The sequence below is a fragment of the Cherax quadricarinatus genome, unplaced genomic scaffold (genome assembly GCF_038502225.1).
Source record: "Cherax quadricarinatus isolate ZL_2023a unplaced genomic scaffold, ASM3850222v1 Contig26, whole genome shotgun sequence".
Classification (NCBI taxonomy): Eukaryota; Metazoa; Arthropoda; class Malacostraca; order Decapoda; family Parastacidae; genus Cherax; species Cherax quadricarinatus.
In genome coordinates, this window is record NW_027195052.1 from 378342 (window position 1) to 392561 (window position 14220).

The 14220-nt window shown below is 42.2% G+C and overlaps 1 protein-coding gene and 2 non-coding genes across 12 annotated transcripts in view; 1 reads left to right on the forward strand and 2 right to left on the reverse strand.

Annotated features, from left to right (window-relative positions):
• The window catches only part of LOC128692924 (neutral amino acid transporter 9), a 52542-nt gene that overhangs the window by 35061 nt on the left and 3261 nt on the right, over positions 1-14220 (reverse strand). For 3 of the 10 annotated variants that reach the window (XM_053782267.2, XM_053782264.2, XM_053782257.2), the window contains exon 2: positions 1386-1681. In XM_053782267.2, the coding sequence (XP_053638242.1) occupies positions 1386-1681 (296 nt within the window). Of the gene's footprint in view, positions 1-1385; positions 1682-5794; positions 6250-6568; positions 6823-14220 lie in introns of those variants that run through there. The other 7 variants (XM_053782265.2, XM_053782263.2, XM_053782266.2 and 4 more) reach the window with 7 other exon arrangements.
• Positions 12080-12152, forward strand: TRNAT-AGU (transfer RNA threonine (anticodon AGU)). The gene has a single exon. It is a non-coding gene; the product is annotated as a tRNA-Thr (tRNA).
• On the reverse strand, positions 14139-14211 carry TRNAT-AGU (transfer RNA threonine (anticodon AGU)). The gene has a single exon. It is a non-coding gene; the product is annotated as a tRNA-Thr (tRNA).

Sequence of the window (14220 nt, forward strand, 5' to 3'; positions counted from 1 at the left end):
TTCTTCCTCTGTAAGCCATGCGTGTTGTAAGAGGCGACTAAAATGCCAGGAGCAAGGGGCTAGTAACCCCTTCTCCCGTATAAATTACTAAATTTAAAAAGAGAAACTTTCGTTTTTCTTTTTGGGCCACCCTGCCTTGGTGGGATACGGCCGGTTTGTTGAAAAAAAAAAAAAAAAAATATTTTACTGGCCCTCTCCAACTGAGGTAGTGTGACTTGAAAAACAAGGAAACACATCCACATCAATAGCTGTCTTCTGCAAGTGTGCGACATCAAAATTCAAAAAGACTCTCAGAACTGCAACATCCTCACCCTTCCTTCAGGTGCTGGCACAGTACTTCCTACCCCTAGGACTGAAGTCCAGCTAACCCATTTTGCTGCTCAATTCCTCCATAAATGCTGCCATACTCGCACTCCAAAAGAACATCATGCCATGAAAATCACTTTTCAACACTCACACAAGCCTGCTGGATACTCAAGCCCCAAGCACGTAAACATCCTTTACCCCCTGCCCTCCAATCCTTCCTGAAATAACCTACCTCTCCTTTCAACCCCCCCAATTTGTTCACGTGCATACACATTAAAAAAAATTTAATGCCCAGGTATTAAAAATTTTAACACCCGGGTATTAAGATTCTTTTAATCTGGATATTAAAAATACAGTACAGTTCCTGAAATGTGATGCATGCTGATCAAACAAAGACCTTTAAAGCAATTTAGTGGAAATCAATTTCAGGAACAGTCCACACAAAATTGAGCAAAGAACACCTGTACATGTCAACTGGTCTATGAACTATCACCTAGTAATACTTGACCGTGGTTTGAAATTTGCAAGCCAACTAAGATGTTCTGAAAGTATTAACTACCATACCATCTAAGGTTTTTACCTTAGATGGTATAAGAACACTGTAGATAATGGTTCTGGCATCATGTTGTGCAGTATTTAAAGGTTTGCTTAACTAGAGAAATTTAAAAACAGGAGTATTCAATATTTTTAGATTTTCTTTTAAGTTGCATTAGTGTTAAAATTCTCTACAATCTCGTAAGAATTTTTTTTTTTTTTTTTTAAGATAATCCAATTTGATGAAAATTCAAAAAAAATTCCAAATTTAAAAAAAATATTTATTGCACTGACAAATTTACCAACACACAAACTAAACTGAATGAGTACTTTCCTGGCCATAACTCCTTCAGACATTAAATAATGAACCCATTCAACAATTCTCTCACAGTGTAAAACATTAAAAAAAAAAAAAAGTCATAAATTTTTAAACACCTCTATACTCCTCAGGAAGCTCTAAAATTTGAATGAAAAAATTTCTTGATAATTGTGCATCCCATTTAAAAATAGACCAAAAAAATAGCGAGTGCATATAGAACACTAACCCGGTGAAGGAAGATGACGGTCTGATCAGTGGCGTACGTTCATCAGGAAATCGGGGTAAGGAGGCTGCATGGGGAAGACAGTCACTGTAAGGGAGATCCGTCACAGTGTTACACTTGGGTTGTCCCGACGCATCCTCGGTAGTGTTAACCTCTCGTCTCATCTCACCTTCCATCTCCTTACCATCCTCACTCTCTTTCTCATCTTCTGTAGTGGTGCCTCTGCTGTCTGCCCCATCACCAAATATCATCTCACAATCTCCAAGAGATGGGCCTTCTCCATGTTTGTCCATTACAATCTGAAAGATATGAATATAAAGATAAGCCTGGTTTAACACTGCCTTAGAGAAGACTTGCAGACATCTGTGTATAGTACACAGCAGCAGCAGCATCAGTGAGTGGAAATGACAAAGAAAGATCGAGCACATGTTCAAAGTTGACACCTGAAACTTTGTTAAATAACAAGAGGAATGGCAGTCTTGGACCATAGGAACCTTCAAGAAGTAGAGAACAGAAAGAACAAAAATATAATATAGGCCAAGGGATTCTTTAAAAGTTTGAAGGAATAAGTTGAAGGGTGTAATAAAAAAGAGGAAATACTTATGAGTATTAGTGCCAAAACTTTTGTCAATACTGATACTAGTTTTTGGAAGATTTTTTTATTTTTTATTATCACACTGGCCGATTCCCACCAAGGCAGGGTGGCCCGAAAAAGAAAAACTTTCACCATCATTCACTCCATCACTGTCTTGCCAGAAGGGTGCTTTACACTACAGTTTTTAAACTGCAACATTAACACCCCTCCTTCAGAGTGCAGGCACTGTACTTCCCATCTCCAGGACTCGAGTCCGGCCTGCCGGTTTCCCTGAATCCCTTCATAAATGTTACTTTGCTCACACTCCAACAGCACGTCAAGTATTAAAAACCATTTGTCTCCATTCACTCCTATCAAACATGCTCACGCATGCCTGCTGGAAGTCCAAGCCCCTCGCACACAAAACCTTCTTTACCCCCTCCCTCCAACCTTTCCTAGGCCGACCCCTACCCCGCCTTCCTTCCACTACAGACTGATACACTCTTGAAGTCATTCTGTTTCGCTCCATTCTCTCTACATGTCCGAACCACCTCAACAACCCTTCCTCAGCCCTCTGGACAACAGTTTTGGTAATCCCGCACCTCCTCCTAACTTCCAAACTACGAATTCTCTGCATTATATTCACACCACACATTGCTCTCAGACATGACATCTCCACTGCCTCCAGCCTTCTCCTCACTGCAACATTCATCACCCATGCTTCACACCCATATAAAAGCGTTGGTAAAACTATACTCTCATACATTCCCCTCTTTGCCTCCAAGGACAAAGTTCTTTGTCTCCACAGACTCCTAAGTGCACCACTCACTCTTTTTCCCTCATCAATTCTATGATTCACCTCATCTTTCATAGACCCATCCGCTGACACGTCCACTCCCAAATATCTGAATACGTTCACCTCCTCCATACTCTCTCCCTCCAATCTGATATTCAATCTTTCATCACCTAATCTTTTTGTTATCCTCATAACCTTACTCTTTCCTGTATTCACCTTTAATTTTCTTCTTTTGCACACCCTACCAAATTCATCCACCAATCTCTGCAGCTTCTCTTCAGAATCTCCCAAGAGCACAGTGTCATCAGCAAAGAGCAGCTGTGACAACTCCCACTTTGTGTGTGATTCTTTATCTTTTAATTCCACGCCTCTTGCCAAGACCCTCGCATTTACTTCTCTTACAACCCCATCTATAAATATATTAAACAACCACGGTGACATCACACATCCTTGTCTAAGGCCTACTTTTACTGGGAAAAAATTTCCCTCTTTCCTACATACTCTAACTTGAGCCTCACTATCCTCGTAAAAACTCTTCACTGCTTTCAGTAACCTACCTCCTACACCATACACTTGCAACATCTGCCACATTGCCCCCCTATCCACCCTGTCATACGCCTTTTCCAAATCCATAAATGCCACAAAGACCTCTTTAGCCTTATCTAAATACTGTTCACTTATATGTTTCACTGTAAACACCTGGTCCACACACCCCCTACCTTTCCTAAAGCCTCCTTGCTCATCTGCTATCCTATTCTCCGTCTTACTCTTAATTCTTTCAATTATAACTCTACCATACACTTTACCAGGTATACTCAACAGACTTATCCCCCTATAATTTTTGCACTCTCTTTTATCCCCTTTGCCTTTATACAAAGGAACTATGCATGCTCTCTGCCAATCCCTAGGTACCTTACCCTCTTCCATACATTTATTGGAAGATACTAATACCAAAATTGCCAATACCCACCAATACCATGACTCACTTTTAAGCAAATACCAATACCTCCAAAATTAGCCAATACCTGCCAGTACTGATAATGATACTTTGGCACACCCCTAGTTGTGAGTTTATCCGGTGGTCTCACTAAGGTCTGTAAAAATTTTGTAGTTTGTGGATCCAGATGGCCATGGAACTGAACAAGATAATGGAGACACTTAGAATACTGATGATTCCACAAACGAGGATGTTACATTCAACATATCCTCCTGACCAGCAAAAACCAAAAAATTTTTTATACTTCTCAACAATGCTTATAATAATAATAATAATAATAATAATAATAATAATAATAATAATAATAATAATAATAATAATAATAATTTTGGCTAACCAGAACTCCAGTGTTTTTTGCATCTGATTTGATTAGGTTTATATTATTTGGTTTGTAAGTTCTGCACTCATTTCATTTTTACCAGGAATGCAACTTAATGAACATTTGTTCACAATGAACATACTATTGAAGATACGGTACTATGTTCCACAGTCAGCCCTCCTGGCCCTATATCACTCGCTTATTTACCCCTATCTCACCTATGGAATTTGTGCATGGGGCTCAACAACAATAAACCATCTCAGACCATTAATTACCCAACAAAAGGCTGCAGTCAGAATGATAACAAATTCCCAATACAGGCAGCATACTCCACCAATATTCACAACTCTAAACCTACTCACCATTTAAAACATCCATACTTATTACTGCACGTACTACATTCATAGAACACTTAATTCTGATATAAACCCTCCCCTCAAACGTCTCCTTACCAACCTCAACAGAACACACGGCCATAACACAAGGCACAGATCACTCTTTGATGTTCCTCGAGTCCATCTCACGCTATGCAAAAACTCAATTCAATGCACATAAAAGGCCCTAAAATCTGGAATTCATTACCTGTGAATATAAAAGAAACAATGTCTGTTTATAAATTCAAGTCTCTTCTCAAAAATCACTTACTCACCCACAACTAAATAAATACTGAATAATTGTATCGCATAAATTGTATCTCGTAAATGTTTCTCATTATTGTATCTCATAAATGTCTAACCTGTGACCCAATCAAACTTTGTTATTTTTTAATTACATTACCTAACAGAATACTCCAATCTACTGAATGCTCAGCATCACAGTAAATAACCATATGACCTGTCTTTGTAATACTCATTTGTGCTAAATTGTTATCTGTTTACAATAATGTATTTACCACTGAATATATCATTGCTTAGTTAATCTTAAGTTAATTTTAAGCCTGCTCATTATGCTCTGCATACAAGGGGCTTTGGCATGTTGCACTGTAATAACTTTGTACTTCACTGTATCATGTTCAAATTAATAAATAAATAAATAAATAAATAAATAAATAAATAAATAAATAAATAAATCTAACATTTTAACATTAACTTCTTCAATTCACCCTGAGGTGCTCCCTCATGTCCCCAGAATGTGTCTGCCTATGTTTGTATCATCCTATTTAATTTACACACATGTTACAGTGTATGATTTTTTTTTTTTTTTTGAGTTTTTGAGAGATTTTTCAAGTTTTTGAATTGTAATAACCTAAATTTGTGTAACTGTACTTATGTGTACCTGTACCTAAATAAACTTACTTAACTACTTAATTTTGTCACTATTCCTTCACCAAGGACCCCAGTGGAAATATGTACAAGGAACCCAATGGAAATAATAAAAGGATCCCAATGGAAGTAAGTACAAGGATCCCAATGGAAGTAAGTACAAGGACCCCAATGGAAATAATAAAAGGATCCCAATGGAAGTAAGTACAAGGATCCCAATGGAAGTAAGTACAAGGAACCCAATGGAAATAATAAAAGGATCCCAATGGAAGTAAGTTACAAGGATCCCAATGGAAGCAAGTACAAGGACCCCAATGGAAATAGGTCACTTTGACTTTCCTAGGTTATCCTGGAGGGTATAATGTACACATATATCACTATGTATGATAACTGTACCTGTGTGTACCTGTGCCAAGATAAACTTTATTAACTTATATAAATTTAGAAGAAAGGTCTCAACTCACCTCTGTGGGACGCCACTTGTGATTAATCTCAGTTCTGATTTCTCCCCATTTATATATGCAAAAAGTCTGCTGGTTAGCAATACCTTCCTGGGGGAGAGAATTTCTCTGATATGCACAGATTTGTCAATTTTTATATATTTTCCACGTTACTTCCCTTCTGTATTGGATTGATATAGTCACTTGTGGGCGAAGTTTCAATTACGACGATACCCAAAGTGTTGCACGAGTGTCTTATTCATTTTAAGGATTAAAAATATATTACAAGGACCCCCTCCCAATGGAAAATAATGTCAGACACTTTTTTCTGGGTTATCCTGGTGGGTAATATTCTCCACGTATGATAATTGTACTTATGTGTACCGTGTCTAAATAAACTTAAGCCACTAATATAACAATATTCTGCAGTATGAGACACACACGAGGCACTCAGAGCCACTTATGGCACTACTCATAAAAAAGTGACCAATGAGCACCAAAATATTAACATAAATTTCTTGCAACTTTCACTCGGCAGGACACGTGTATTCCTGTGTAAGTATACATAAAGTTACATAAATTATCATACATAGTAACACATGTATAAATTACCTAGGATAACACCCCCCCCCCACACACACAAAAAAAAAAAGAGGGTCAAAGTGGCTATTTCCAATTGGGTTACTGTGATATCATATTTGAACCTCTGATCAATACTCAAGGTGAAAATGAACATGGAAAATCCCCTCCCCAGTACGAATACATAAATTATCACTGCAACAAACAAGTTAAGGCAACCTTGACACACAAGTGACAGTCAACAATGTCTCGCATTTGTCATTTTTGGGGGAAGAGTTTCATGCAACGTGTTGAGGCAGCGGGAGACAGGTGGTGGAGGACAGGTGGTGATGCTGGGTGGTACGACTCACCAGCTGTGACTGCAAGGTGGCAGCATGTGAGGAGAATCACCACCACCAGCTGTTGCTATGGTTGCTACAGCAGCAGCAGCAGCAGCAGCCAGCTGACTGGCTCACTGACTGCTGTTTACCTTGTTTACCTTGACACAGCAGCAACAGCACAACTTCTCACATGTCTTACACTTATTGTCGTGCCTCACACTTGTCGTGCCATAACTACACAATTAAGTTTATTTTGAGAGTCACAGAGTTGTCAGGAAGTGGAATAGCTTGGGTAGTGATGTAGTGGAGGCAGGATCCATACATAGCTTTAGGAAGAGGTATGATAAAGCTCACGGAGCGGGAAGAGTGACCGGGTAGCGGCCAGGTGAAGAGGCGGGGCCAGGAGCTGTGACTCGACCCCCGCAACCACAACTAGGCGAGTACAGGTACACATTAGTACAATTATCATACATAATGCAAATTACCTACAATAACCCATAAAAGTAACTAAGTAAGCAAGTACTAAATAAGTAACAAAAGAATAATAATTATTATTAAATAATAATACTCTGTTTCTACAAATATATGATATAACGTATACAGACCATAGCTGACGTCAATGATATACTATACAGAAAGCCCCTGGTTATGCTGAGCATTTCCGGCAATTTAGGTTAATTTTGTCCCCAGGATGCGACCCACACCAGTCGACTAACACCCCGGTACCTACTTCCTGCTAGTTGAACTGGGACGAAAAGGTGTCTTAAGGAAACACATAAGAAAGGAGGAACACTACTACACTTAATGGGTGAGCTGAGTACGCTACCACCCGAACTATTGAGTGTGTCCTTGCTTTACTGGAGAGAGTTATTTCACTCATGGCTGAGGTGTTATCTGTTTCTCATGGCTGAAGTGTCGTTGCCTCTCATGGCTGAGGTGCCGCTGTCTCTCATGACTGAGGTGTTCTCTGTCATGGCTGAGGTGTTACGTTTCTCATGGCTGAGGTGTCGCTGTCTTTCATGACTGAGGTGTTCTCTGTCATGGCTGAGGTGTTACGTTTCTCATGGCTGAGGTGCCGCTGTCTCTCATGACTGAGGTGTTCTCTGTCATGGCTGAGGTGTTACGTTTCTCATGGCTGAGGTGTCGCTGTCTCTCATGACTGAGGTGTTCTCTGTCATGGCTGAGGTGTTACGTTTCTCATGGCTGAGGTGTCGCTGTCTTTCATGACTGAGGTGTTCTCTGTCATGGCTGAGGTGTTATGTTTCTCATGGCTAAGGTGTCGCTGTCTCTCATGGCTGAGGTGTCGCTGTCTCTCATGGCTGAGGTGTCGCTGTCTCTCATGGCTGAGGTGTCGCTGTCTCTCATGGCTGAGGTGTCGCTGTCTCTCATGACTGAGGTGTTCTCTGTCATGACTGAGGTGTTATCTGTTTCTCATGGCTGAGGTGTCGCTGTCTCTCATGGCTGAGGTGTTCTCTGTCATGACTGAGGTGTTATCTGTTTCTCATGGCTGAGGTGTCGCTGTCTCTCATGACTGAGGTGTTCTCTGTCATGACTGAGGTGTTATCTGTTTCTCATGGCTGAGGTGTCGCTGTCTCTCATGACTGAGGTGTTCTCTGTCATGACTGAGGTGTTATCTGTTTCTCATGGCTGAGGTGTCGCTGTCTCTCATGGCTGAGGTGTCGCTGTCTCTCATGACTGAGGTGTTCTCTGTCATGGCTGAGGTGTTATCTGTTTCTCATGGCTGAGGTGTCACTGTCTCTCATGGCTGAGGTGTCGCTGTCTCTCATGACTGAGGTGTCGCTCTCTCTCATGACTGAGGTGTTCTCTGTCATGGCTGAGGTGTTATCTGTTTCTCATGGCTGAGGTGTCGTTGTCTCTCATGACTGAGGTGTTCTCTGTCATGGCTGAGGTGTTATCTGTTTCTCATGGCTGAGGTGTCACTGTCTCTCATGGCTGAGGTGTCGCTGTCTCTCATGGCTGAGGTGTCGCTGTCTCTCATGACTGAGGTGTCGCTCTCTCTCATGACTGAGGTGTTCTCTGTCATGGCTGAGGTGTTATCTGTTTCTCATGGCTGAGGTGTCGTTGTCTCTCATGGCAGAGGTGTCGTTGTCTCTAATGGCTGAGGTGTCGCTCTCTCTCTCATGACTGAGGCGTTCTCTGTCATGGCTGAGGTGTTATCTGTTTCTCATGGCTAAGGTGTCACTGTCTCTCATGGCTGAGGTGTCGTTGTCTCATAGCTGAGGTGTCATTGTCCCCAGGATGCGATCTACACCAGTCGACTAACACCTAGGTGCCTATTTTACTGCTAGGTGAACATGGATAGCAGGTATGCACACAGAAATCACTCCCTACGAAAGTAAAAGACTTGGCAGGCGATGCAAAATACCCCCAATAAAAAGTAGGGGCGCCATTGGTACACTAAGAGAAAACACCATAAGTGTCTGGGGCCCATGACTGTTCAACAGCCTCCCACCAAGCATAAGGGAAATTACCAATAAACCCCTGGCTGCCTTCAAGAGAGAGCTGGACAGATACCTAAAGTCAGTGCCGGATCAGCCGGGCTGTGGTTCGTACGTTGGACTACGTGCGGCCAGCAGTAACAGCCTGGTGAATCAGGCCCTGATTCACCGGGAGGCCTCGTCGTGGACCGGGCCGCGGGGGCGTTGATCCCCGGAATAACCTCCAGGTAATGTTTCCACCAGTACCGATAAATTAAAAAATCGAACCACGGACCTCAATGGCGGAAATGTCATTTTCTCATAGCTGAGGTGTCGTTGTCTCTCGTGGGTGAGGTGTCGTTCATGTCTCAAGAATCGTTAACAAGCCAGCTACCACCCCCGTCCCTCCTTCGTCAAGTTATCTTATCAGCCCGGGTGCTCATCCTTGTTATCGGTGACGCTCAACACATCCAAGTTATCACATGAGTCTTTGTGTGTGAGTGTACCAGAGACGAACAACAACACTCACAAGATAATTAAGATAACTTTCTTATTAGTCGTGTCACAAGACCTGGCTATACTGTGGAATGTAATAATAATAATAATTGGACACTCGGCTTACACATTAAGGTCCGTGGTTCGATTCCCGGTACGGTTGGAACCATCTAAACGTGTTTCCTTAAGACACCTGCTGTCCCTGTTCACCTAGTAGTAAGTAGGTACCTGGGTGTTAGTCGACTGGTGTGGGTCGCCTGGGGAGCTGGACAGATACCTAAAGTCAGTACCTGACTAGCCAGGCCGTAGTTCGTACGTTGTACTACGTGCTGCCGGCAGTAACAACCTGGTTAATCAGGTCCTGATCCACCAGAAGGTCTGGTCAAGGGCTGGGCCTCGGGGGCATTGACCCCCCAGAACACCCTCCAGGGAGACAGTAATAGGTACACGAATCATACGGTAATAGGTACATGTATATTGGCCATACAAGAAATCATTCGCCTCTGTTTCTCTAGCCTCATAAATGAAGGCCTCTTCCTGATGTGAGCTATGGTCTGTATAAGTTGTATCATGTACTTGTAGAAATAATGATGATTATTATTATTATCATCATTATTTTGATGTATTTGAGTCGCTTCACGGTACGAGGAAGGTATCCCTGTATTACATAACCTCAGCCCCCTCTACCTGTTTCATGTGACCAATGTGACCTAAGTCTGTAATGCAGTTAAATATTAGCCGTGAAGATCTCAAGTTAATCATAAGAGGCATAACCAAATTCAAAAAAGGGCAAATTAGGACATACTGAGCCCGAAACTAATTCATATCGTCACCTCAGAAGCACCATATTTGAAACCAAAACTGAGAGATATTCTCGTGCATCAGAGAGATCAGTGTTCTGAAATACACCGGCACATTAAGTTTGAAGCCGCTCGGAAGTTGCGTTACACAGTTTTCTGCGTTGAGGTGTCAAAGCCAATTGGATGAGGCATGCATAAATTATGGCATAAAAAATCTTATTTCAGTTTGCCCAATTTCTTTCACTGAAAAAAGGTAAACTTGACTTGTACTCGTTGGAACGCAGGAGGGAGAGATATATCATAATCTACACTTGGAAAATCTTGGAAGGAATGGTCCCAAATCTGCACACAGAAATCACTCCCTACGAAAGTAAAAGACTGGGCAGGCGATGCAAAATGCCCCCAATAAAAACTAGGGGCGCCATTGGTACACTAAGAGAAAACACCATAAGTGTCTGGGGCCCAAAACTGTTCAACAGCCTCCCATCAAGCATTAGGGGAATTGCCAATAAACCCCTGGCTGCCTTCAAGAGAGAGCTGGACAGATACCTAAAGTCAGTGCCGGATCAGCCGGGCTGTGGCTCATACGTCGGACTGCGTGCGGCCAGCAGTAACAGCCTGGTTGATCAGGCCCTGATCCATCGGGAGGCCTGGTCATGGACCGGGCCGCGGGGGCGTTGATCCCCGGAATAACCTCCAGGTAACCTCCAGGTACACACACCAAAATCAATCTCAACTGTTCTCTAAGTAAGCTTAGTCAGTGTTTAGAGAATAAGTGAATATGTAATTTTTATTGAAGCTTCTGGATTATTCTTATCATAATCAAGGGGAAGCGCTAAACCCGGAGGATTATACAGCGTCTAGGGGGGGATGTGGAAGACATTCAGGCTTAATTCGGGGAACTGGAGCACAGATCCAATTCCCTAAATCAAGAGCCCCTCACCAACATCAAGGAACCTTCCTTGAGGGGTGAAGCTTCTGGAGCATATTATTTTTTTTACAATAGGCTTGAGGGCAAACACATGTTATGGATACAAAAATTACATTATGGAGAGTTAATGAAAATAACTCAGTAAAATCAAGCACAGTAACACACCTGCACCAGGTCAGCATGACTACACCAGGTCAACATGCTTACACCAGGTCAACATGGCTACACCAGGTAAACATGACTACAGGTCAACATGACTACACCAGGTAAACATGACTACAGGTCAACATGACTACACCAGGTAAACATGACTACACCAGGTCAACATGCTTACACCAGGTCAACATGGCTACACCAGGTAAACATGACTACAGGTCAACATGACTACACCAGGTAAACATGACTACACCAGGTCAACATGCTTACACCAGGTCAACATGGCTACACCAGGTCAACATGCTTACACCAGGTCAACATGACTACACCAGGTCAACATGACTACACCAGGTCAACATGACTACACCAGGTCAACATGCTTACACTAGGTCAACATGCTTACACCAGGTCAACATGCTTACACCAGGTCAACTTGCTTACACCTGGTCAACATGCTTACACCAGGTCAACATGCTTACACCAGGTCAACATGCTTACACCAGGTCAACATGTCACACCAGGTTAACATGCTTACACCAGGTCAACATGCCTACACCAGGTCAACATGCTTACACGAGGTCATCACACCTGCCTCCATAGCTCAGTGGCTAGAGCGCTGGTCTAGTAAACCAGAGGCCAGGAGTTCGATCCTCCTTGGAGGCAGCAGAAGTTCAGATGGAATTTTGCAACATCAACAGAGACCACACCTGGACAAACATACTTTAAAACTTGAGAAGGGCTAGAGTTTTACAACGTGACTAATATCGGAGCTGAGGGGATTGAGTTATAAGTAGAAACTAGAGGAACGACCTTAGGAATGAGAACCAGGGGAAACATGATTACGACGTACAAGATACTGGACAGGGAAGAGAGGGGCAGGTGAAAATGATAGCCCTATTTTTACTACCACCACCACAACTACTGCTACTACTACTACTATTACTACTACTACTAATAATAATAATAATATAGGAATTTCTTATTGTACTAGTTTCACTTGGAGTTCCGAAAACAGTGATGCCTTTTAGCAATTAGGTCATGACTTTTGAAGTCAGTATAGAGCTGTCAAAGTATCAGCTCAAACTGTGTAGTCTTTGTAATATTCTGGGAACACAGCAACGCTCGGTTAACACCTGACATACTGAGAGATTCCTACAGTTTCTCGACTCCTGAAGTAATTGTAGACAAAGTGTTTTTGCTCTTACTGAATTATTAACTGGCAATGAACTGGAATGTTGTTTCTTGGCATGGGTCTAAAATTTAGTTTTACAGCCTATCAAAAAGTTCTTTCTCTGGTTAGGCCAAACCAGTTTGTTCTGGACGTGGCTGACTTCAGATTCCCAATAACATGACTGTTCCGTTGGAGCAAACCTCAGCAAGTGAAGTGAGCCTTGCAGGTACATGAGGTGTGAAGTCAGAAGTAATGCAACCTTTCCTGTAGATATCTTCCAAGATGTTTTTGTCCTGAAGATGACTAACTTTACTTGACAGTGTTCAGAAATGCCTCTAAACAATTTTCGAGAACATAAATTTTCACACACTTGAGATTGTCGTAACTTTATCGCATATTCTTATCGACATTTCTTCCTGCGACTGAACGTCCAATATGGCTGACAAGTACAAATTGGCTGACTAGTCACCTGGTTGTAGAACCTCGCTAGATTCACAATCTTCCTTTCTAATTCATGTTTGTATAATAACTCATTACGATTGTAACCAGATATAAACACGCAAATAGTTCATTACCACGAGGTCTGGTCTCAGACCGGGCCGTAGGGGGCGTTGACCCCGGAAACCCTCTCCAGGTGAACCATTGTAACTTATTCAGCTATCAAAACTTTGTGGCCCAGTCACTGGACCCCATTATGTACCTCTGTGATCTTTTGACTGCCGTCCACAGGATGGGTATTTAAAGATATTAAACTTAAAAAAAATGTTTCCTCTCCTCGCAGTTTACTCGTCGGAACAACATTATTTTTCACTGGTTACCCTGACATATACGACATTTTACTAGGTTAAAGCAAGAAGTAACGTTATTTACACAATAATGTCAATACGCTGGTTGCAGTGATTTCACTGCGTTAGCTGAGATATTGAACCTGTGAACCCTTCCAGTAGACCTGAACATAGGAACATAAGAAAGGAGGAACACTACAGCAGGCCTACCGGCCCATACTTGGCAGGTCCTTGTCAAACCCAGACCCACTAAAAAAAATATTTACCCATCCCATTATCAATGTTACCCACGGATTCTTGGATTTTCATAGGTTAGATTAGGTTAGGTTCGTCAGGAAACAAGACAAGTGTTTCCTGACGCTGGTCTTAAAAGGCCCGCCGTTGGAGCTTCTGGTCATTTGACCGAGGCCTTCCGCTGGCTTACCGGTCCACCCCTTTAAAAACTATTGTCATAGTTATAACCATACCGAGGCACCATCACACACGATGTCACATTATTCCGAACAATGAGGTGTCTTGCCTCAATTAACTCTGAAGAGTGCATTGACATTTTCGGAAACTTTTTTTTTTTTCTTTTTTCTTTTGCATCCCACTGCAAGGCTTGTAAGATACGAACCCCTTTAGGGAGCTGATGGACCAGGTAGTGAGGGTCGATCCTACACTAGTAAAACACTGCCTAATACAGAAATCCTCTGCCTCCAAGGAGGATCGAACTCCTGGCCTCTGGTTTACTAGACCAGCGCTCTATCCACTGAGCTATGGAGGCAGGCGAGAG